General features: G+C 54.8%; 2 protein-coding genes across 2 annotated transcripts in view; one reads left to right on the top strand and one right to left on the bottom strand.

Annotated features, from left to right (window-relative positions):
• The window catches only part of LOC102875293 (chromosome unknown open reading frame, human C2orf82), a 9,737-nt gene extending 5,814 nt beyond the window's left edge, over window positions 1–3,923 (top strand). Inside the window, exons 2-3 of the mRNA XM_006893464.1 lie at window positions 2,748–2,930; window positions 3,804–3,923. Of these exons, the coding sequence (XP_006893526.1) occupies window positions 2,748–2,930; window positions 3,804–3,913 (293 nt within the window). The 3' untranslated portion in view covers window positions 3,914–3,923. The remainder of the gene's footprint in view (window positions 1–2,747; window positions 2,931–3,803) is intronic.
• A 3,054-nt stretch (window positions 3,924–6,977) lies between these two features.
• Window positions 6,978–25,166, bottom strand: part of NGEF (neuronal guanine nucleotide exchange factor) — a 96,852-nt gene continuing 78,663 nt past the window's right edge. Inside the window, exons 5-14 of the mRNA XM_006893463.1 lie at window positions 22,923–23,083; window positions 20,343–20,495; window positions 18,595–18,724; window positions 17,067–17,141; window positions 12,184–12,273; window positions 10,565–10,728; window positions 9,960–10,115; window positions 8,801–8,880; window positions 8,060–8,164; window positions 6,978–7,233 (exon numbers count right to left, since the gene is read on the bottom strand). Coding sequence (XP_006893525.1) covers window positions 7,043–7,233; window positions 8,060–8,164; window positions 8,801–8,880; window positions 9,960–10,115; window positions 10,565–10,728; window positions 12,184–12,273; window positions 17,067–17,141; window positions 18,595–18,724; window positions 20,343–20,495; window positions 22,923–23,083 — 1,305 coding nt within the window. The 3' untranslated portion in view covers window positions 6,978–7,042. The remainder of the gene's footprint in view (window positions 7,234–8,059; window positions 8,165–8,800; window positions 8,881–9,959; window positions 10,116–10,564; window positions 10,729–12,183; window positions 12,274–17,066; window positions 17,142–18,594; window positions 18,725–20,342; window positions 20,496–22,922; window positions 23,084–25,166) is intronic.

Genomic DNA, 25,166 nt, shown 5'->3' with positions numbered 1-25,166 from the left:
ATCTATCTATCTATCATCTATCTATCTATCTATCTATCATCTATCTATCTATCATCTATCTATCTATCATCTATCTATCTATCTATCTATCTATCATCTATCATCTATCTAGCTATCATCTATCTATCTATCTATCTATCTATCTATCTATCTATCATCTATCTAATCTATCTATCTATCATCTATCTATCTATCTATCTATCTATCTATATCTAATCTATCATTTATCCATCCATCATCAATTTTCTCTATTGATCACTCTATCTCCCCTTCTCTACCATCCCTGCATTTATCTACTATACATCAAACTTGGATCTATAGATCTACTACTCACCATCTATATTTCTGTCTACTATCTATTCTCTACTACCAGAAGAACAATGTCTGCTTGTGCTTTACTAACTATGCAAAGACATTTGACTGTGTGGATCATAACAAACCAAGGCGAGCATTGAGAAGAATAGGAATCTCAGAACACTTAATTATACCTGGCGAGCTCTGGTGACCTAGTGGCAAGAAGCTGCACTGCAATCCAAGAGGTGTGCAGTTCGAATCCACCAGATGCTCTGCTGGAGAAGGAGGGACAATCTCCTCCTGTACTAGTCAGATCTGATTTGATGGTACACACACAAAAAAAATAATAAAATAAAATTTAAAAATTAAAAAAACCCAAAAAAACTATACCTACACCAAGAGGCTGTTGTGCAAAGAGAGACAGAGAACACTGTTGTTGTTGTTGTTGCTATGTGCCGTTGAGTTGCTTGCACCTCATAGCAACGCTATGTACAATAAGCCCTGAAGCCTGGTCTTTCTTGTGCCAACTTTACTGTTTCTGACACACCCACCGTCATTTTACTGTCTCTGACATACCCACCCTCATTACCCCAGTCACTGAATCAATACAGCTCATCGAGGGTCTTCTTCTCTTTCTCTGTCCCTTCACCCTTCCAAGCGTTATGTACCTTTCTAAGAACTGGTCCCTCCTTGCAACATGCCCAAAGTATGTCAGACAAAGCCTCAGAATCCTTGCCTCCAAGAAGCAGCCTGGTTTCACCCTATCTAGGCTGAACCTGTTTGTTCTCCTGGCAGTCCATGATATAGTCAACACTCTTCTCCAGCACCACAGCTCAAAGGCATCAATTGTCTTTCTATCATCCCTAGTCTTTGTCCACCTTTTTTACTTATAGCAAACAATTGTGAAGACTATGGCCTGGATCAGGTGCACCTTAGTCTCCAGACAGATATCATTGCACTTGAGTTCTCTGGAGAGGTCCCTGACTGCTAACTTTCCCAATGCAATTAATCTTTTGATTTCTTGGCTTCTGGTACCAAGAGGGTTGATTGTGGAGCCAAACAAACTCAAGCTATTAACAATTTCAATCTCTTCACCATCAGCCTGGAGGCCTTCCTTCACTTTGCCCCTGCTGGGGTTGTCTCTTTGTAGGAGGGATGATGGCAGTTGTTATAGCTCAGAGGGGCCGAGAGGAGTGAGGGAGAGACATTTGGCCTCATGAGGCAACCTGCTTGGGGCTGAGGATCCCTGGTCACAAGCAGGACTAGGGTGTGGGTGGGCCCTGACTTTGCTGAAGCTGTGATGTCCATAGTCAGGGTAGGCTTGGAGAGGCCAAAGGTTGCCATCCACACTGGAAGTCTGTGGAGGCGAGCCCCAGGGTCTTGGGTAGTGCTGTGGGATGTGGTGGCCAGGTTCCATGGCAGGGTGAAGAGTGGGGGGGTGGGGAGTGGTTGCCAAGTGATGTGGGCAAGGTGGGACCATGGACTGGGTTTGTTGTGTTGGCCTCTGGGCCTGAGGGTCTTGCAGGGAGTGGGGAATACCTGCTTTTGCCCTCTGGGCTCCTGGTACCCCAAGCCCTCCTAACTTCCAATTCTACAGTAAGATTGGCTGTTCAGGATGAAGGGCTGTGACCCACCTAGGAGGGCCTTCCAGACCTTTCCAGTCTGCCCTTCACCAAGCACAGATACCCAGCCCATTGCGCCCTGTTGTGTGGGGACAGACACCAGTTTGAGCTCCCCAGCATTTTAGGATTTCACCCTCATGCGTTAGTCCATAGGAAGACACGCTGCACCTCTCTGGTGGTTTGAATCCAGCAGCTGCTTTGTGGGAGAAAGAGTGACAATCTCTGGTGTGATTTACTGCCCTGGAACCCAGTGGAGGGTCAGCTAGGAGTGGATTCCATGGCAATGAATTAGATTTTTTTTTTTTTTCGTTTTGGGGTTCAATGTCTCAGACACTCTGGGGAGGACCCAGTTCCCTTGCTCTCTGACTGACCACGGTGGGAGAGGAGGCCCTGTGGGGTCACCATGGGCTTTCCTTCCACTTCCTCTGCCCCCTTGAGGAGTCAGGTGGACTCAGGCCTTGTTGCTGGGGGTGCTGTACTCACTGGCCTCTTCCCCAAGCCCTGCGGGGATGGGCAGGTCTTCACAGGACGCCCTGAGTGAAGAGAGTTCCGCTCGGCTGGAGGAGGCCAAGTGCCCCTGGTGCTGGCGGGCTGGTGGGGCGCATGCCCCTTGGCCTCACCTGTAGCCTGCTGGTCCCTTCTCTTCTCCCCTCTGTTCCCCATGACAGTATCCAGGTGGGGGGCGCCCTCAAGGCCTCAGTTGACCCCTCTATCAAATGGGACTGGATGGGGAATCCCAGAGCCCCCCAGCTGCGCCCGTCCCCGTCCCCCGGTGGGTCCCCGTCCCTCAGGGGCGGCATCTCTGCCCACCACCGTCCTCTGTCCTTGCAGCCGAGGGTCCACAGGAGCCGGTGCCAACGCCGTGGAACGAGCCGGCCGAGCTGCCGTCGGGGGAAGGTCCTGCAGAGAGCACGAGCCTGGCCCGGGAGCCCGCGGCCACAGACGCCCCGGCCGCCACCGCCGCGCCAGGCCCGGAGGACAGCACCGCACAGGAGCGGCTGGACCAGGACGGCGGTAGGCGGGGCGGAGCACAGGAGGGAGGGGCCACGCGGAGAGGGGCGGTTGGGGCGTGACCTGAGGGCGGGACCACAGGGGTGGGGCACCAACGGGGGCGTGTCCCGAGGGCGGGGCTTTGCAATGGTGGGGCTGGGACAAAGGGATGGGGCGGGGCCCTACAGGGAAGGATGTAGGCGGGGCGTGATTCGAGGGCGTGGCCTTGGGGGGCGGATGGGGATGGGGCGGGGCGGGAGGGGCCTACAGGGAGGTTGTAGGCGGGGCGTGATCAGAAGGCGTGGCCTGAGGGCGAGGGCGTGGGGGTGACGGGGTGGGTAGAGGGGCTTGGACAAGAGGCCAGGGAGGGGCCCTACAGGGAAGGATGTAGGCGGGGCGTGATCAGAAGGCTTGGCCTTGTGGGGGGGACGGGGGATGGGGCGGGACACATGGGGGTGGGGCGCCGATGGGGTTGGGCCTAGGACGAGGGGGTGACAGGGTGGGGCCTACAGGGGAGGATGTAGGCGGGGCGTGATCCGAGGGCGTGGCCTTGGGGCGGGGCCCCGTGGGTTGGGGAGAGGGGCTGGGACAAGAGGCCAGGGAGGGGCTCTACTGGGGAGGATGTAGGTGGGACGTGGCCAGAGGGCGTGGCCTTAGGGGAAGGGACCCTACAGATGAGGGCGTTGGCGGGGGCGTGCCCCGAGGGCAGGGGGTCTGGGGAGGGGCAGAGAACGAGACCTTGCAGTGGGGGAGTGAGGGATGGTGCGTGTGAGGGGGCGGACAGGGCCCTGGACAGGGGGCGGGGAAGGCATATGGGAGGAACGGGACTGGATGAGGGGGGAGGCAGGGGCCCCGCACATTGCCGAGAAGGGCGACTGGTCCTCTGTCCTTCTGCAGGTTCCCTGGGACCCGGCGCCATCGCAGCCATCGTCATCGCTGCCCTTCTGGCCACTTGCGTGGTGCTGGCGCTCGTGGTGGTCGCGCTGAGGAAATTCTCTGCCTCCTGAAGCCAATAAAAGAGGATTCTCGACACCCTTCATGCCCCCTGTGTCTGCACGTGCCCTGTGCCCGCACAAGTGCCCGCGTGTGCGCACAGGTGTGTCCGCACGTGTCTGTGTGCACGTGTGTCAGCGAGTGTGTGCGCATGTGTCTGCACGTGTGTCCATGTGTCCGTGCATGTGTGCATGTGGCCACGCGTGAGAATGCGCGTGTGTCCATGTATGTGCGTGCCTGCACGTGTGTGCATGTGTGTAAGTCTGTCCGTGTATGCATGTGTGTTCGTGTGAGTGTGCGCGTGTGGTGTTCAAGTGTCTGAGTCCCGGGAGGGTGAGGCTTGGGGAGAGTGCACGCGTGTGTCCACGTGTGCAGGACAAGGCAGAGCTGCAGGAGCACGTGCAGACTGCATCCTGGAGAGGACCCCCACGTCCTCTGCCAGCTCCTGCCAGCTGGGCTGCCTCATCCCAATCCCAGAGCTTGCCACCACCGCCTGCCCCTCCCCACCCAGGGCTCTGGACAGTGGCCAGTGACTGAGAATGTGTAGCCATCCACTTAGAGGGGTCCTTGGAGTGGGTCCTTGCACCCCTCTGGAGGCCAGGTGGAGTCCTGGTGGTGCAGTGGCATAAACGTCGAGCTTCAAACATTTGCTCTGCTCTCTGACAGAAAGTTCTGTCCTCTCTGTGAGGATTACAACCCTGGGCCCTGAGGGGAGGTTCTGCTCTGCAGGGTCATCTGAAGGCAGAATGCACCCCACTCTGTGCACTTTTGGTTTTTGAAATTTTTTCGCCTGTCCCAGGTTGGAAGTTCAGCTTCACATGGGACTTCAAATGGCTTTTAAAATCACCTCTCCTCAATTCCACTTCAGAAGCAGCCTGAGCTGAGGGAGCGTCACATAATTTTCTACACTTGTCCGCTGGCCATGGACAGGCTGGGGGCTTTATCATCATCATTTATCATGCTTCCTAGGAAGTGCTACGTCCAGCATTAGAAAAGGACAGAATGCGGTGAGCTGACAGGCTGCCACAGCAGGGAAGGAAGGAGCTGGGACACCAGGGCAAGGGGCTTCTCACCACCTCCCCCCCAATCCTCCAGCTGCTGGCCAGCACAGTGGGTCTGGACGGGGTTAATATGTCTGTGCACTATTGTCATTGCTAGGTCCCATCGAATATGACTCATAGTGACCCTGTGAACAAGAGGCCTGAGCCCTGTCCTTCCCTGTGCCGTCCTCACCATCTCTGACACAGTCACTGTATCAATCCATCTTGTTAAGGGTCTTTATCTCCTTCGCTGACCCTCCACTTTTCCAAGCATGATGTTCTTCAAGGACTAGACTCTCCGAGCACCATGTCGAAGTATGAGATGAATCCATCTTTACGTCCAGGAGCACCCTGCCAAGGACAGTGAAAGCTGGCACGTGTTCAAGAGGCTGCTTCTCACATAATCTTGTGTGGTTGAAGGCCTCGTTAGACCAGGTGTAACTCAGTACACCTTTTCCCAACTTCAGAGCAAAGGCCAAGCTGACCAATGGCCGCCATCCTGCAGGCTCAGAGCATCACATTGCTCACCCTTGACCTCCTCTCCTCTATTCTGGGGGACTCAGATTTAGGAACCTGGGGTTACAGACCCCAAGAGCCTTGGGGGGTTCAGATTTAGGAACCTGGGGTTACAGACCCCAAGAGCCTCAGCCTATCTGTTGGGATGATGGACTCTCACCCCATTTTGAACCAGATAATTCTCAAGGGGACTGAGGACCCAAGGACACTAATTGTCAGTGCTGCCGCCTGTAGGAGGCTCATAAAGCCCCACAGTGTCCACCTCCCAGGCTTGTCTGGCATGAAGGACAGCACATCCTGCACAAACTCTGGGACCAGGTGGACAAGGATCCCCTTAGACGAAGGTCCCTCAGTTTTGGGGGCTAGAAACCCAGGGGGCTGCTGGTTCCTTGTGCCTGGAAGGAGGGGGGCTCCATTGTCTGGCCAAGTGGCCACCATGGCAGCAGGAAGAATGATCTGGGGACAGTGGCCATCCAGGTGAGACATCCAGCTCCACCGCCTAGTCCTTCAGAAGTCTTCTAGTCCTGCATCCTTATTTCCCCTGCAGAAGGACACTGCGCTTCCTCCAACAGCTCAGAGTCTGTCCACATGTCACAGCCCCAATCCAGTGCCACACATCCATCAGCTATCATTTATCCCTCATCTGTCCATTCACCGTCCACTCACCCATTATCCATCTAACCTCACCCACCATCATCCATCTATTTTCATCCTTTGCTCACCTGCCATCCATCCATTCACCCACCCATTCATTCCTGATCCCTGTCTTCAGCCACCCACCTATCCAGTATCCGTTTTCACCCATGTGCCCACCTATTATCCATCCATCCATCATCCATCTGGGGGCCCAGACCTGGCTGTTTCTCCCCACCAGCAGCTCTGAAAACCTTTCCTTTGGGGCACACCTCCTCCACTGTCCTTGAAGAGAGATCCCCTTCTCCCTGCCCAGAAGCCAACACCTCATTCCTGCGTACAGGAAAATAAAGATCAGACCACCATGTCCTTTATTTTATACATGATGCTTCTTTTAATGCAGCCAAAACTGAGGTTGCTTTTCTCATAACCAATACAGAATGCAGCCACCAAATCATTCCGGAAAATGCCTGGGCTCCGGACAACCGAGCAGCCCACAGCTGGCTGAGGCTTGGGGCAGAGTGGACAGTCCATGCACTGCAGGCCAAGGGCCTCTCACCAGGTTCGGCAACTGAAGGCAATCCACTGCCTCCATGGGGAGTCTACCTGCTCCTGGGCAGAGGGGGGCGTGCAGGGGCCATAAGCTTCACCTCTACTTGTCCTTGGCCAGTGCTACCTTCCTGGGAGGCCCCCCAGAGCATGCCAGGCCCCTTCCAGACCCTCTCAGGGACAGGAAGGAGGGAGAGGTGGTGGAATACTGTCGAACACACACGTTCTCGACACAGTGTCCATGAGCAGCTTGTATCCAGATGCAAGCGAGGGGCGAGGACGAGGGAGTCACGTCCTAGTGCCCCTGGACTATGGCCTGTCCTCCTGGACCTCCTACCATTTCCGCTAGCCACCAGCCCTGCTCCTGCCTGCCCACACCCTGCCGGGCGGGCCGCTGGCCAGGGGTCACTGTCGATTCCGACTGCCCAGCTTCCTGCGGTCCTTATTCTGACTGCGCTGAGGGTCGTCCATCTTGTGGACACGGAAACATTCCTTGAGGTTCTGTGACCGGATCTTGGGGTTCAGGATCTCCTCGGTCATGGAGCTGGGGAACCAGCCTCTCTCCTGGTCATGCAGCCGTTCACCGAAGATCCACCCTGTTGGGGGTGGGGAGTCAGGACCACCCTGGACTGGCACGAGGGCCAACGTTCCATCCTTCCTGGGGCAGTGGCCACCCAGATGGCCTTTCCCAAGGGCACTGCTCCTCAATCTCCTGCTGATACCCTCTGACCAAGCCTGTCCTACAGAAATCGGGGGGCACACCACTGCATGCCTTCCCAGAAGGCATGATGAACAAGTTAGAGAGAGAGAGAGACTGGGAAGACCAGGTGTGACCAAACCTCCTGACTGTGGAACCCATTAAAGATCCTTCTAAAAAGCCCGAGTTGCCGCCACCCCATGCATGGAGATCCCAGGAGCCATCCTAAAAAGTAAGAGGCAGCTAAGGGGCTGATGGGACTGGGAAATGACCACAGGGCTATGTGGACGCCACTGTCCCCCCTCACTGTGTGCTCTCTCCTGAGGGTCAGGTGGTCAGCTCAGGGCTGAAGGCCGGGTGGGCCTAGATTTACTCAGAGTTTGCTGCAAATACAGGGTCAGGGTCAAAGTCAAAGCCAGGGTGCAAGGGCACCATTCCCAGCTTTCTTCCCCAAGGTCGTGAGAGGGAAGTGAGAGGGAAGTGCCGTTCCAGTGGACCCAGGGCTGACGGCAAGGTGGGACCTTGAGGCCCGTGTGAGGTCCAGTCTGGCCCTGGTTCTAAGATCCACAGAAATGAGCACGGGTCTGCAGGCAGCATGGCTCCATGGGCAGAGGCGAGAGCATGTGACCCTGCCCACAGCCAGCCCGCCGCAGGCACCCCTACTGTGTCTGTGAGGGACTGAGCCTCCTCCCCGACTCTCAGGCTGGGGAGATGGCGGGCCTCACCATCCTCTGTCTTTTCCAGGATGTTCAGGATGTCGGCGAGGTCCAGAGTCAGCTCATCCGGCTGCTGGGCCACATAAGGGTGCACACACTGGACCTGGGGACAGTCTGAGTGGGCAGCAGAGAGAGAGGGTGTGGACATGGCGCTGTCATACTGCCACCAGCTCTGCCCTTACCCCACAGCACCTCATCCCACCCATGGTTAACATGGTGCTTGGCCAGCAGCCAGGGTAGAGGAATTTGGCCCAAAATTGCCCCACGAACACCCACAGTTCCCTAGAATGGTCATACGGAGGGGAAGCAGGCTTGGTTGCCAGGGAAACACTGGAAACAGCCAGGCCCGCACAGAGGGGAGGCTGTGAGGCCCGCACAGAGGGGAGGTCTTGAGGCCCACACAGAGGGCGTGCTCCCTGGGACTCCTGTCCATCCAGGGATGTGGCTGGGAGCCTTGTGGGACGGCCCGGGCAAGGTGAGGATGGGAGGCCAGCCCCAGACCCTCTGATGAGGCTGTGCCCTTTTAGACATCAGGGGCCCCTGGAGGACATTAGGACTGACTTGTTCTCGAGGCCTATTGCCAAGCGGGCCTCTTGTTTCCTTCCCCACTTTCCATCCTCGTGTGCCTTGAGCTCCAGGCATCACACTCTGACTACCCCAGGCCCACACCTCCTAAGCAGGGCTTCCTGGAGGCTGAGGCTGCCCCGGAAGCACTTCTTTTCACTGGCAGAGGCCCTGTGGGCGGCTTACCCAGCAGCCGGGATGTGAAAGAGACGAACTTAGTCCTTCGGTTGGGGGCCAGCGATGTCATCCATCGCTTCATCTCACTCCTGTGACAAGAAGGAGCAGGCTGTGCCACATCTGCCCTGACCCACACCCCAGCCCCTGAGGGGCTCCATGCAGCAACGGGGACACTGGAAGGAACTGGACCAGTGTGCCACCCACGGGCTAACTCGACGGTCAGCGACGCTGAGGGGCCCCACATGCTACTTCTAAAAACCGGGTTAACTTGACAGAACCGGAGAGGATGAGGGGTGAGGGGGTCCATTGCCTCCCCAAGGACCATTCCTCTGAGTCAGCTGGGAGGACACCTGCCCATGCAGTCCCCATGCTGGCCTCAGGGGAGGTGGGGGCCAGCTCACTGAGGCCACGATGCCGGCAAGCGGACACTCACCGCATATGTGAGCACCAGCAGACACACTCACACGCACTGTACACATGTACACACAGAACACAGTGCAGGGAGGTGCACACACATGCACACACACATGCTTTACACACATGCACACACACAATGTGAACACACACGCATTACACACATGCACACACAGAGCACACAGTGCGGGGAGGTTCACACCCATGCATTACACACGTACACACAGAGCACAGCACAGTGAGTTGCACACACACATGCACTGCACATGTGCACACACAGAGCGGGGAGGTTCACACATGTACACACACACACACTGCACACATAGAACAAAGCGCTGGGAGGTTCACACACGTGCACACACAGAACACAGTGCCAGAAGGTGCATGTGCGTGTGAACGCGCGCGCGCGCACACACACACATACTCTGCATACACGCACACACAGAACACAACACTGGTTCACACACATACACACACTCACATGCACTGCACACGTGCACACACAGCACAGGGAGGTGTACACACACATGCTTTACACACATACACACATGGAGCACAGTGCCGGAAGGTGCATGCATGTGCACACAAGTATACACACACACACACACACACACACACACGCCCCCTCGGGTCCTCCTACTGCACACATGGCCCTGATGGACAGCTCCCAGCACAGTGTGCCCCGAGCCTCTTCCTGCCCACGGCCGGCGGCAGGCACACCCCCACGGAGGTACGTGTCCCCAGCACAACTCACTGAGAGGACGCCTTCAGCATGTAGGTGGCCTCCCTGTCGTCAGCGTTCTCCAGCAGACGCAGGATGAAGACGTTGGCCAGCGTCTGGCCCTGGTCCTCCAGCTCCTCCACGCGGAGCAGGCCCCGAGGGGCCGAGTCGAATACCTGGTACTTGTCTCTGGAACCCAAGTGGCAGAGCAGCACGTGAGCCCTGAGGAGGCTCTGGGCATCTCAGCAGACCCTCAGCCAGCTAGCAAGGCTGGCCCAGTGCTCACATCCTTCTAGAAACCCCTGACCCGGAGCACCTGTGCCCTTTTCCTGCTGAACAGGTCCCACACCCTGGAGGGCCCCCTCCAGCCGCTCCGTGGGTTCTCCTTAGGAGTCAGGCCCCTGACTCTGTGCTTCAGTCAGGACACGAAGTTCCCACTTTACAGACGGGAGACTGAGGCTCACGGAGGTTCAGGGATCCTGTCCCACAAGGTATGGACGGAGCAGATGTGAAGTCTGCCTGTGCTTGCTGCCCCTGGACGGTACTATGAACGCCGACCCGGGTGTGAGCAGAGAGGGGCATCCTGAGTCCCTGTGCTCCTGTGGGTCTCAGAGTCGCCCGCTGCTGTGGGGACTCACCCAGGAATCTGGCGGCAGATGACCAGCAGGTCGTTGAAGAGGAAGAGATAAATCTCCCGGAAGAGCTTCTTGGTCCGCAGGGTGCGCGAGGTCTTGGGCCCTGACATCTGCTGCAGCTCGCCCTGCTTCAGCAGCCAGCGGGAGTGGGAGATGATGGGCACCGACTGTGGGCGGAGCGTCAGGCTATGAGCATGGGGGCGGGGCACTGGGGCGAGGCTGGGGGAGGGGCAGTGGGGGTCGTGGGGGGTAGGGTGGTGCTGGTAGGTCCCACTCAGCCCACCAGACACAGATCTTTCAAGTACCAGGTGTCGGGGTTAGCCAGAGCAGTCCGCACCATGAGCTCTGCCCCCTCTGAGCCATGCCAGCGGACCCTTGTGAACCCATGAATGTGTTATGTGTGTGTAAACCTTCCATTGACCTCTGACTCTGCCAGGCCCTGAACTTGCAGTGGACAGTCCAGCACAAACACAGGCCTAGAATCCACGGGTTCTGTGGGTTGGTCCTGGGAAGGCACAGGAAAACAGTGGAGCGCACCGGCCTGTGTGCACATATACGCTGGTTGAACGTGCATCCTTCCGTGTCTGTGTGCCTGTGGACACCTGCGGTGTTGTGTACATAGCTGCATGTCTGCTTCTAAGTATGAGTGTTTAGGTGTGCACCCGTCTGTGTGAGATTGCGTGGACATGTGGGCATCTGTGTGGGGTCTGTGTGCATTTACACAATCCCTGGAGAAGGCCTGGACCTCTCTTTCCTCCTCCAGACTCAGGCCTTGTGATAGAGACTAACAGGAAGGGCCAAGTTCAAGGGCAGAGGAGGACACAGCAGGCCCTAGGGGCGAGAGGTCAGGCAGGGCTGGGTTCTGCTTCTCTGGAGTCTCAGGCAGGCAGCCAGCAGTGGGGGCTGGAGGTGATGTCTACACCTCACTGTGGCCTGACGCAGCGACTGATGCACTCCTGTGACCAGTGACCAGGCCCCAAGGACCCACAGTTGGCTAATGCCTCAAGTTTCACATAAAATTTAACCAAGAGGGACATGAATGCCACCAGATTTGGAGAAGTCCTATGACGCCCCGATTTGAGAGCCTCTGGAATAGTTACTGTCCCCACCCTGAGCAGTCCCTGCAGGCCAGCAACTCAGGCACACAGCCCTCCAGGGCGGGGCTGGACACAAGTCCAGACAGAAACCCAGGCTAGGAAGACGGTCAAGGTGGTGAACTGAAGCTAAGATTCAGAGCAAGAAATGACACAGTGGTTGCTCATAGCAATGGCTGTGCAGAACCGGACAGTGTGTCATCCTATTAGAAGTACATTGTTGTGAAGCAGTGCTTGATACCATTGCCACCCCCAATCCCTCCCACACTTGCACACCCCCCACACCTAACCCCCCACATAGACATCCCCCCATTCATGTATATAAATAAACCACCCTGCTGGCATGCAATTCCCTCAACGCATACAATTCTTTCGGGTGGGGCGCTTCGGCTTGGGAGGCCCTTTGACGTGGGTTCACCAAGCCCAGCTGGAAGGGTCAGTCCAGCCACGGAGCTCAGCCGGGACTCGCACCCCAGTCTATCACCTTGAACCTTCACGCAGCAGGATGAGGACTTGGCTCAGACACACCTTGATCTTGAACTCCATCTTCTTCTGGATGCTGATCATCTGCTCCGTGCGGCTCATTTTCCTGACCCCCTCGTTGCACGCCTTCACCACCTGGGATGAGAAGGAGGCACCTCAAACCACTGGGCAGCTGTGGCTGATGGGCCCTAAAAGGCTGGAGCTCTGTTTTCCAGCATTTTCTCGAGCAAAACCCAAACACGCACTGCCGCCGAGTCAATGCTGACCCTCCACTGAGTTTCCGAGGCTGTAAACATTTACACAAGAAGGTTATACATACTTCTCCCTTGGAGGAGCTGGTAGGTTCAAACCGCTGACCTTTCAGTGAGCAGTTCGATGTGCTATGCACTGTGCCACCATGGCTCCTTTCTGGAGCAGAGGCACCTGGGGAAGGTGCAGGCTGTCCGGGCTCTTGGTGGGAGTGGGGCAAATGAGGGTCTGCCCTTCCCAGCGAGCCAGGAACACGTGCACAACTGCCGGCCCTCCCCGAGAGGCCCACGAAGCCTCCCCCAGGCCAGCCAGCTGCAGATGTGCTACAAAGGGCCTCCCCAGCTGTTCCACAGCAAAGTGCTCACTAAGGTAGGCTTGACGCAGCAGCCGGCGGAGGGAAGACCTCAGGTCAAGCAACACTCGGTGTATTTTGGGTGGGTATTTTTTTTTAACCACTGTGACTTTTCTGAATAGCAAAGCCAAATATTAAAGTGAATTTGCATTTCCCGAGGACCCACTCCTCTTCTGGGTCAGCTCTCAGCACTGCGGTGACGTGCATGCTGTCGGGATGCTGGAAGCTGTCCCCTGACATGTCAGACACCAGCAGGGTCACCCGTGGTCGGAAGGTTACAGCAGAAAGGCTGAGGCCCAGACAAAGAAGCAGGACCGGGCATCTGCTTCTGACATGATGGGCCCTCAACACCCGTGACCAGCCGTGGAACCCTGTCTGATGGCGGAAGAGGAGGCTCTCTGGCCGGAAGGCCTCAAAAGGCATCTGGGCCAAGCTGCCTGCTCTGGAGCGTCTCCTGGAATCGCACGGCTTGAGGAAAGCTTCCACCTAGTGAAGGGCCTTTTTATTTTTAAATTTTTAAAATTAATTTTAATGGAAGTTTATACAGACTTAGGGTTTCCAGTCATTCATTGTTGCACTTTGCTTTCCCCTTCCCCCAATTCTTCTCCTTGAAAAGAAAGAAAAACTCTTTCATTGTTATACAATCCCTCCCCTCTACTACGCAGCCTTCACTCACTCTGGACTCCTGTCATGACAGTAATATTTAATCACATATCCCTTTTAAACAGTTCTCTCCCTCATCTGTTTCAATGCAGTATACATTATCCCTCCCCTCCTTCTCTGTCTTTCCTCAACCCCGATGTCAGTCCTGTTGTACAACAATGGCCCTATGCAATATTTGTCCTTTTGTGACTAAGATATTTCACTCAGCATAATGTCCTCCAGGATCACTCATTTTGTATAATATTTCTTGAGTTCCTTGTTTTTCAGTGCTGCATAGTATTCCGTTGTGTGAATATACCAGGGCCTCTCTATCCATTCGTTTGTTGATGGGCACTTGGATTGTTTCTAGCTCTTTGCTAATGTGAACAAAACTGCAATAAACATGGGTGTGTATAAAGGGCCTTGTTTACAAGACTCAAAATGAGGATAAACAGCCGTAAACAGCTATTAATAATTGGAAAGTAGAAAGCACGAAGCATGAATCTAGGAAAATTGGAAGTTGTAAAAAATAAATGCAGAAGATCCCCATCCTAGGCAGGAGTGGGCTGAGAGGGGCTGGTATCGGTCACTCCACTCAGGGAATCCTGAGGTCTGCTGTGCTGGGGGTGACAGCGTGAAGGGGAACAGTGTTGCTTTCATCATCAAAATGACCGACGCAATGCTGTGAGTGACCAGACAACCCACGTGCATGGAAGACCTGTTGACACTATCACTCAAATATACACACAGCCTTGAAAGCAGAAATGAAGAAACTGAGGATTTCTATCTGCTTCGAGAGTCTGGAACTAATCAAACACACAGTTAAGATTCATTAATAATTACTGGAGATTGGACTGTAAGCGTTGGAAACAAAGAAGGATCAGTAGGTGGCTAACTTGCTTTGATGACAGAAATGAAGCAGGAGACTGGGTGACAGGATTTTGAACAATGATTTTCACATCAATTATCTTTTTAAAAAAATACAAATGGTGTCTATATACCTGATAGGCCTCACCTGATGGACCACACAGGAATCGGATAGACTATATCCGTGGAAAGAGAAGGTGGAAAAGCTCAAGCTCAGTTAAAACAAGGCTGGGGCCGAGCGGTGAACAGATCATAAACTGCATATACACAGGTTCAAAGTGAAGCTGAAGACAATGAAAATGAGTCCATGAGAACCAAAATACAGCCTTGAATTCACCCCTGAATTTGCAGACCATCTCAAGAATGTTGTTGTTGTTGTTATGTGCCGTCGAGTCGCCTGCGACTCATAGTGACCCTATGTACAACAGCCCTAAACTCTGCTCTGTCCTGTGCCAATCGCACTGTCTCCGACACTCCCATCCCAATTATCCCAGTCACTGAATCAATCCACCTCATAGAGGGCCTTCCCCTCCTGTGCTGTCCCTTCACCCTCCCAAGCATGATGTCCCTCTCTAAGGACCGGTCTCTCCTCACAACATGTCCAAAGTATGTTAGATGGAGTCTCAGAATCCTTGCCTCCAAGGAGCCACCCAGTTTAACCCTTTCCAGGACAAATCTGTTTGTTTTCCTAGCAGTCCATGGTGTTCTCAATACTCTTCTCCAGCACCACAGCTCAAAGGCATCAATTCTCCTTCTAGCCTCCTTGGTCATTGTCCAACTCTCTGATGCATAACAGGTGATTGCGAAGACCATGGCCTGTATCAGACGCACCTTAGTCTCCAAAGAGACACCATTGCTCTTCAGCACTTTGGAGAGGTCCCTAACAGCAGACTTTCCCATTGCAATGCGCCTGTTAATTTCCTGGCTGCTGGTGCCAAGACTGTTGACTGTGGAGCCAAGCAAACTAAAGCTGTGTACAATCTCAATCTCTTCACCATCCATCCTGATGCTTCCAATTGGTCCAGTGGTGAGAATCTTTGTCTCCTTGACATTGAGCCTCAATCGATATTGTAGGCTGCAGTCCTTGACACTCTGCAGCAGGCGTTTCAGGTCCTCTTCAGTTTCAGCAAGCAGAGTTGTGTCATCCGCATAACGCAGATTGTTGATAAATCGTCCACCAATCTTGACCCCACATTTCTCTTCATAGAGCCCAGCCTCCTGGATAATCTGCTCTGCATATAGATCTGATAAACTGAACACTAATTCCTGAAGACCTGCTGGGCTGTGGGATGGAATCAAGGCTCTTATCCAAGAAGAAAGAAAAAGTAAAAACAAAACAAAACAACAAAGAAAAAAAACAAGAAAAGGCCTAAATGGATGTCAGAACAGGCTCTGAGACATTATACTGAGTGAAATATCTCAGTCACAAAAGGACAAATACTGCACAGTGCCACTGTTGTAAAACGGGACTGACATTGGGGTTGAGGAGAGACTGAGAAAGATGGGATAACTTATGTATACTGCATTGAAACAGACGAAGGAGAGAACTGTTTAAAAGGGATATGTGATTAGGTATTATTGTCATGACAGGAGTCCAGAATGAAGGCTGCACAGTGGAGTGGACTTGGGGGTGGGGGGGAATTGTAAAACAATGAAAGAATTTTACTTTTACTTTTCAAAGAGAAGAGTGAACTAGGGGGAGGGGACAGGGAGAAAAGTGAAACAATGAATGAATGAATGGAAATCCAAAGTCTTTGTAAACTTTCATTAAAATTAGTAATAATAATAAAAAAATGAGAATCCTTAAAAAAAAAAAAGAGCAGGCCTTGAAACTTGCTCTTGAACCTGTGGTTTTGTGCCATCGAGTTGGAACTGACCTGTAGCTGACGGTCCAGCAGGTTTTCAGAGACAGCTAATGACACAGGAGGAGACGGCCTATCTTTCACCTGCAGAGCAATTGGTGGATTCAAACCACTGTCTCTGCTCTTGAACACAAGAAGCTAAAGTTAAAGCACGAGATAAGAAAGTTGAACAGAAAAAGTCAAGGGGAAGCTCGAAAAAATAAAGAATAAAAAGGGATTGTGCAGACGTGGTGTCAGAACCACGGGTGAAGATTGTGCTCAGCATTTCTCAAGCTGAACAAATAGAAGAAAAAAAATCGAGCTGGGAGTTGCAAGATGGAAGGATTCTAAGGGTGGAATCTTGAACGATGCAGGAAGCATCTAAATGAGATGGAAGGAACACACAGAATCCCTGTGTCACAAAGGAATTGGCCAATACCGAATATTTAAGAACTACATATGATCAGGAACCAGGAACACTGAAGGAAGAAGGTCAGGGCCAAGTGCATTCAAGGGTGCTCCACAGGGCAAAAACTGGTGCGACCTGGGTGCTTCATGGAGGGACCACTCCTTCAAAAGGACTGTTGTTGTTACATGCTGTTGAGTCAACTCTGACTCATAGCGACCCTGTGAACAACAGCTCTGAACCCTGCTCTGTCCTGAGCCAATTTCACCGTCTCTGACCACCTACCCCTTTACCCCAGTCACTGAGTCCACTCCTGTTACCCAGGGTCTACGAGCTTGGAAAAGCAGAGGGTCATTAAAGCAAAGGCTGATCTTCAATGAGGCAGAATGACAGACCACAGCGCGTTTTAAGCACAGTGGAGATGGTGAGGGGGGTGCGAGGTCGTCCAGCGTTTCCATCTGTTGTTGCTATGACAACACCTGACGAGGACACAAGGGCGTTTTGAGAGCAGCCTGGGCAGGTGGGTCTTGAGAACTCTGTTGGGGGCACAGAATGGAAAAACATGACTCACCATTTCCAGCTCCTTGTGGGCTTCCAGGGCGGTGCACTCGCGTTCTGACCTTTCCTCCACCCTCTTCAGAATGTTCTGGGCACAAGGAGAAGCCGCATTGGTTTCCAGGCCTTACCACCACCCCTCTCTGGGCGTCCACTGTGTGTCCTCCCTGCTGCACTGGTCCCCACGGCTTCAGCAGTGATGAGAATGACAAGTGCTCCACCCGCTGGTGGACAGAGGCATAACGCCCTCAGCCAGGCCAGGGACCAAGCACCTGGACCCAGACACCTGCCAGGCTTTACGCTAATGACCACAACTTAGGGTCAGCCGTGAGGACTGGCCACCAGGAACAGCTCAATCTCTACTCTCTCAAGCTGGAGCCTGCGGCCTCCCAGTCCCCCAGAGACCAGAGGGCTGGGGGGAGAGGGGCGTCTAGCAGTGAGGGGCAGTCACTCACCACCAGGGCCAGCCCTTTGGAAGGTTTCTGGGGGGCCCAGGGCCTTCCTGACCTCCACGTTGGGTGTCATCAAGTGAGACTAAGTCACAATGACCTGAGGTCTTATTAATAAATGTCTTGGCTTCACTAGGCAAAACCCCAATTATGCTCAAAATGCTAAAATCGGCAGTGCTGGAAGATTCATCCACACCGTGGCTTCTCTGAGCGACCACACTGTGTCCACACGTTCTGACCTGCACATGTCCGTGGGCCTCCCCGGCTGCACTGAAGGAGGTCACCCACTGACCACTGTCACCTGTACCAGGTGTGTGCCCACTTCAGCTCAGACATCTCCTCACCCCTTCTCATCAGACCGCTGGTAGCATGTCCACCTTCCTGTCGGCCACACTTCAGTCGATATGGCTCTCATCATTCCTACCCCCACTCGGCAGTGGCCAGAGGTCAGCCAGTCCCCCCTTCTCGGTCACTGCTGTGACAGCCAGGGGCTGTGTAGAGCGTATGGCCTGAATGTGGCGAAGTGCTCACAACACGCCGGGCACATACGGAGCTTAACTTGTTGAATAAGCAGACTTCCTTAAGTTAACAAATAGTTACGCTACTTCCTATTGTTAAACAAACACACACACAGGCAGTCAAGGGCCCTGCCATCGAGGTGTCTCCGACCCACAGCAGCCTCCCACCGGATGTCCGATGAATCAATCTTTATAGGAGACTCTCCAGCCATCTCCTGAGGAGCGGCTGGTGGACTTGAACTACTGACCTCTTGATGAGCATCTCGACATATATTACAAGCTACCCTGTCAAGGCTCCTGCAGACTTCGTACAAGGCCAAGACCACACCCTGCACGCAGCCAGGTGAACTCCCTGTGCTCCACGGGGTTTTCAGGGGCAGATATTTTGGGAATAGATGGCCAAACCTTCCTTCCAAGGGTGGACTTGAAACTCTAGCCTTTTGGCTATCGGCTGCATGCCTAGCTCCATGCTCCTTGCAGAGACCCCAGAGGCTAAGCAGGCCTAGAGTGACCAGAGGGGACGGTCTGGAGCAGGAGTGGGCACCGTGGCCGAGCAGGCGCGAGGCAGGGGCATTACCTGGACGAGCAGCTTGAGGCGGGTGATTCGCTGGAAGGGCAGGATGAGGAAGGAGGAGAAAGGCAGCCCCTTGCACTTGGGGTCCAGTTCCAGCTGAGCAATCAGCTCCCGAAATGCTGCCTTCTCCTGCCTGGGGACAGAGACACGGGGGTGGGCCCCCATCCCAGGGGACATCGGAGAGGCTCCGCCACCAAGAAACCACTTTCCTGCGGACAGATGCCCGACCGCCCTCCTCAGAACCAGATAGCCCAGGGGCCCTGAAAACACATTGTTTTCTTATTTTATGGAAAAGAAACTGCTCGCATTCAAAGCAGAATCACAGCGGCGGCTTTGCACGCCTGGCACACGAGGACTTAGCGGAATGCGCTGTGTGTGGGAGGGCAGGGATTCGTGGTGCGCCCAAGTCAATGAGTCAGACGCACAATTATACAGCTTGACCAGCAGGAAGCCGTGCAAGGTAACAGGCGGGGAGCTAGAGACAACAGCCAGGGAAACTGAGGCTGTTTCAAGAGGCACGGCCACCCACCTAGTGCTGACAAGGCATGAGGGGAACCAGGGAGGGCGCCAAGTCCATGGGCCCGAGAAGTACATGAAGGGTGGACATGTCCCTCTGTCTCGTAAAGGCCAGGTGATCTGCACACGCCCCGCAGGGGCCCACTAGGCCAGCAGGGGCCCACCCATGAGGGCATTTCTGCTTCTCTCTGGTTCACTGTTATCTTGACCTAGAGGATTTGCTCTTTGCCCTGGAGGGGTCACTTCTAAACAAACCCCTTCAAACTAGCTGACCTCAGAGACTGCAGAGGTGGCTCCAGACCGGGGCAATGAGGCACGCAGCGGCTAAAGTTGGCACCATGCTGCACATAAAGTGGCAAGAGACTCTTGGTTTGCCAGTGGGAGAGAACTGACACGTGTGCAAGACAGCGCCATGAAACAATCTGAACTCATGGCTCCGAGTGAGAGCCTACTCAGGCCTGACCTGCCAGGTCTCAGAGGCTGCCAACTGCCCGGGAGGGGACTGGCCCCCTTTCTCCCTCAGAGCCGCTGGTGGATTTGCACAACCGGAGGGGTGGGCCCGAGGTTAGCTGAGCTACTCGCTGTGGACTCTGCCAGAGCATGTGAGAAAGCGTGGACATGGTGAGAAAGGCCAGAGTGGGCCACGGGCTGGACGTCTGGTGGGAAAATGGCTCTGATGGACCTTCTCGATGTGGGCAGATGCACAACGCGTGGATGGCAGCTCTGCAAGTCCCCTCCCACCGTCCTCCCCTGTGACCCTGTCACTGCCCCTCCATCACATACTGTTTCCAAACCTCTCACAGTTCTAACTGCAGGCGGAAGAGACTGGCTCTCTCCAGTTCAAGCTGGGCTCACATTTCTCTGGATGCCCCCAGCAACCTACCAGCTCAGTCGCCCACCCTGTCCCCACTCAGTCCTGGCCCCTCCCAGCCCTGTCCCCTCCCAACCCTCTGCCCTCCGAGTCCTGACCCCCCCTTCCAGCCCTGTCCCCTCCCAGCACTAACCCCCCCACTTCCAGCCCTGACCCCTCCCAGCACTGACCCCTCCCAGTTCTGTCCCCCTACTTCCAGCCTTGTCCCCTCCCAGCGCTGACCCCTCCCAGTCCTGTCCCCTCCCAGCCTTGTCCCCCCTCACTTCCAGCCCTGACCCCTCCCAGTCCTGTCCCCTCCCCCCAACTTTCAGCCCTGACCCCTCCCAGCCCCGGCGCAGGCCCGAAGCCCCTGGAGGACGCTCACAGCAGCTGCTTGTACGTCCTTTCCTGGTAGGTCTGGTTGCTGACATAGGTGATGTACACGGAGAAGTGGTCAGCTGCGTAGCGGTACACGATGTCACACACGTCTGAGATGACGATGTTCTCCTCCATCCGCCGCTCCAGCTCCAGCAGGAACCTGCAGGGAGGACTGGGTCAGGGTCCCGGAGGCCATGGAGAGATCGGAGGGCAGCACGTGGGCATGTTCTGATGGGAGACCACTGAGTGTGTGGGCATGTGTTCACACCAGGGGATCACCGCCCCTTGTTTCGGGGAGAGTGATGTTTCTCGTCATTAGTGTTCACGTGAGGGGACGCTGCCCCTTGTTTCTGGGGAGAGCGACGTCTCTGGTCATTCATCGCTGTCGAGTGGATTCCAGCTCACGGCAGCCCCACATGTGCAGAGAACTGCTCCCCCCGGTGTTCAAGGCTGTGACTTGCACAAGCAGACAAGTCACCGCTTCTGGGGGGGAAGGGACCCTGACCCGGTCAGCAGTCCAGCACTGAACGGTGGTGTTGGTGAAGAATATTGAATATGTTGTCTTACATCCCTTGGATGAGGGGGCCGTCCCTGGAGAAGGACATCACGTCCTCCCTCTCTCTGCTGTGCTGGGTCCCACTGCTGCGGCCACCACGCCAGTCTGTCTCTCTGAGAGTCTACCCCGCACCCCAAAACCGCTTCCCTCGTCTGCTCTGACTCGTAAAGACTCCGCCAGGTTTCCACAACTAGAAATCTTTGTGGGGGAGACTGCCTCATCTTCCCCCACAGGGCAGCCGGGAGATTTGAACTGTTGACCTATAGGTTATCAGCCCAATCCCACCAGGCCTTCTTTTCGCGTCACACTGATGTGCTCACAGAAGAAATGAACCGCAACGCGGGTTTGTGAGGGGCGTACAGGAAGAGGAAGGTCTATCAGTCTCTGCCAGCCCAGCTGAGCCCAGCGGTGGTGCCAGCCGGGCACAGCTCCTCTCCTCTGGCGTGTCTGCTCCACGTGACATATCAATAAATACGTGTGCAGACAAGAGGACGCCCGGCCCCTCGGGGGTCAGCCTATGGCACTGCTGCTAAGGCAGGCAAGGTAGCAGAGGCTGGGGCTGGTCAGGGCTCCCCCTGCTAGCCACCCATCATGTGCAGAGGGTCCACCTAAGCCAGGGGCTCTCGGGACCCAATGGGGCTTGAAGCAAGCCCCTCAGTTCTCGGCACACCAACGTGTCCACCTCTCCCCTGCTGCTCAGGGCGGGCGCCCGCCTGCGTGTCTGTCCCACCCCATTGGGAGACCCTCAGCCTGTGGGTTGGAGCAGTGGAACCACACAGCGTGTTCAGCTGCAGCGGAACATAGATGAGCCTTTATCTTGATCTTGGAGGTGTCTGTGAATTCTTTGCATATATTAACAGGTGTCTGCTCTGCCTCCTGGGAGCCTTGCTGGTGCAGTGGTTACGTGCTTGGCTGCTAACAGGAAGGTCAGCAGTTTGAATCCAGCAGTCACTCTCTGGGGGGAAGATGGTCTGAGTGGGACAGATCATAACCTTGGAGGCCTGTGGGCAGTTCCACTCCACCCTGCAGGCTTGCTGGGAGCTGGAATCCACTCTGTGGTGGGCACGGCTTAGACTGGCTCTCCCTCCACCGGGGATCAGAGGGGAGAGGCACCTTTTGGATCCTGAAGGAGTGAGGGGACACCTGGGAGAGCCTGTTATGGGGCTCAATGTGGCCCCAGGCCCAACCGGGGAGGGTGACACGGTCCACAGCTCCAAATGGACCCGAGTGAGTGGACGCTGATGGAAAGGAGACACAGTCTGGTGCATGGGCATGACGGGCTGGCCAGCCGGGTCAAGGGGCATTCATGATTCACATGTGTGTCTGTTTGGAGTCCCTGTAAGAAAGGGACTGACGATCTTCTGTGGAAAAACCAGCCATTAAACCCCAGAGAGGGACCACAACAGAAGGTCCTGGTTAGAGCAGATGAGATAGAGCAGATGAGAACGCAAAACCACACAAAAGACCAGGCTTGCTGACCTGCCAGAGACCGGTGGAACTATGGACTTTAGTCTGGACACTTTGGGCCTGTAACTGGACTCAATTCTGTGGCTTAACTGCAGCAAAGCAACAGACAGGCTCATAAGGCAAGCGAGAACACTAGGGAGGAACGGACTCCTTAGAACAACTGGTCACAGGAGATTGAAAGGGCAGCATTTCTACAAAGTTCAAAGGCAGGAAGGGGTGGGAAAGGAGGATGGATGGAACCAGGGAGTACAGAGAGGGAAAGGGACAAGTGAGGCTACGTGGGAGGGACTGTGGTCAACGACATGCAGCAAGATGTGTACAGACGGTTGGATGGACAAGGGACCTCTGTAAGCCTTCACCCGACTCACAGTACAAACATAAACAGAGGGTCTTTGACACACTTGAGGTCACCTGCATACTTTGACTTATTTTTCTTCAATTACGGAACATTCAGGAGCACAGCTGTAGTGAAGCCAGTGTGCCGAGCTCCGCTGCCCTCCCTGGCTGCAGTGGGAAAGGAGGGTGTTGGGGTGCAGCCGGGTGTTGGGGTGCAGGCGGGCCTACCTCTCACTGACGGCCGTGACGTCCAGGACGTTGGAGAAGAGGATGTGGGCCTCAGAAGGGTGCAGCAGCTTCTTCAGCCGCTCGTTCTCCACAAAGTGTGACACCAGCAGGTTCAGGCTCTTGTAGTAGGAGGCCTCGGAGGTGACCAGCTCGAACATGGCCTGGTGAGAGACCAGGAAGAGGGGTGAGACCTGGAGGACCCCACACTGAGGGACACTGGCAGAAGAGGAGGCCTCAGAGGTGACCAGCTCAAACATGGCCTGGCGGGATACCAGGATGGGAGTGAGAGCTGGAGGACCCCACACTGAGGGACACTGGGAGAAGAGGGTGACACAGTCCATGGCTCCAAGTGGACACTACAGAGTGTGTGGACACTGATGCAGAGGAGACACAGTCAACAAGATTGTGCTGGCTGGGTGCGTGGAACCCAGGAACTCCATTCTGTGGGGCTATTGCTGCTAAGAATGTCTTGAAAGTGCTAGAACGGATGTCACATGAGGCCTAAGGTGTGTCTGACCCAAGCCACGGTCTTTTCAATTGCCTCGTACGCATATGAAGGCTGGCCAATGAATAAGGAAGATCAGGGAAGAAAGAACACAGAGAAGAAAGGACCCGTCTGAACGGTGGTGTTGGTGAAGAATATTGAATATGTCATCTTACATCCCTTGGATGAGTCGTCAGGAGGGGACCGTCCCTGGAGAAGGACATCACGCATGGTAAAGCAAGCTCAGTGGACAGGAGGCAGACCCTCTGTGAGGCCGAGTGACGCCGAGGCTGCACCGAGCCCAGGGACAGCTGGGGTGGTGAGGATGGCACAGGCCTTGGGGCTGCTTGGCTCTGCCGCGTGCCGGGCACCACGAGTCCCAGGGGACTTGCACGTTAACCCCAAAGTCACACGTCTCCGGGGTTCAAATCCACTAGCATCTGAGGGAGAAAGCTGAGCAATCTCCTCCTGCGTGATTCACAGTCTCAGAGGCCCAGTGAACCATCAGCGGTGAGTCGGTCCTGTCTTAACAGCATGAGGATTTTTGAATATGAGTCACAGTCAATTCACAGCAACACAGGTAAGCACTCAGCTGATAACCAAGAGGTTGACAGTTCGAATCCACCCAGCTCCAAGGGAGGAAAGCCCTACAATCTAAGGGGTGTTGCTACTGTCACACGGGGTCAATCAGTCAGAGCGGGACCCCAGCACGTCACCAACACCAGCTGAGGGTAGGGAGAGGCACTCCAGAGAGCAAAGGGAAGGGGCACTGGACAGACACATTCCGTGAAAGGCTATGTTTGTTTCTGAGGAAAACAGGAAAAATAGGTCCACTGAGAGCCTTGGTGATGCAGTGCCTAAACATTCAGCCGCTAATCACGAGGTCCACGGTTCAAGCCCTCCAGCTGCTCGCATACAGAACGATGGGCAGCCCTAAGGGTCTATAGCCATGGGACCCTCAGGGGTTACCCGCCTCTGTCCAGTAGAGCCGCCATGAGCTGAGTGGACTTGGCTGGGATTCACACCCTTCAAGGCGTGCTCACTGTGAGATGCAGTGTCTTAGGAGGACCGAGTGTCCCGTGGACCGCCCAAAGGACGAACAAGTCCTCGGAGGCAAAGATGGTGAACCTTCACCTCACATCCTCTGGGCATGCTGTGTGGAGGGGCCAGTCCCGGAGAAAGGCTATTACGCTTGGAAAGGGTCAGCGAAGGAGAAGACGCTCAGTGAGATGACTTAACACAACGATGTGAAGAGTGGACTTGAGTCAGACATGAGGAGGACGGCACAGGACACGGCTCAGACCCAGAGGGTTACTGTGAGTTGTCATCACCTTGATGAACTTAACAAGTCAGGTTAAATGCATGATAGTGGCTGTACCCCAAAGCCCTGAGTACCCCCAAACTGAGGCTGCCCTCGTGGGTGGAGGACCACCATTTCCACATGCCCAGGAAAGCGTCTGAGAGTAAACAGACTTCAAGGTCAATCTCAGAGTGTCCAGGGGCTGGGACTGAGTGGGATACGTCCTTCTGGTCTTTTAACCCCTTAAGGACTGTCTGAAAATTTAAAATTGCATATGCCATCTCTTTCACGGTCTGAATTTTAGAACATAAGATATAGCTGGAGGGAGTGAATAATTTAAAAGCGATGTATGATAGGGTATTATGGTTATCACAATAGTCCACAATTAAGGTTGCATAGTGGAATGTACTTGGGGCGGTGGGAGGGGTGCGGGGGGATTGTGTACCAGGGAGGGAGTCTT

The sequence above is a fragment of the Elephantulus edwardii genome, unplaced genomic scaffold, assembly GCF_000299155.1.
Source record: "Elephantulus edwardii isolate Elephantulus edwardi_28Jun2011 unplaced genomic scaffold, EleEdw1.0 scaffold00127, whole genome shotgun sequence".
NCBI lineage: Eukaryota > Metazoa > Chordata > Mammalia > Macroscelidea > Macroscelididae > Elephantulus > Elephantulus edwardii.
This window is presented reverse-complemented; position numbering and strand designations above follow the sequence as displayed.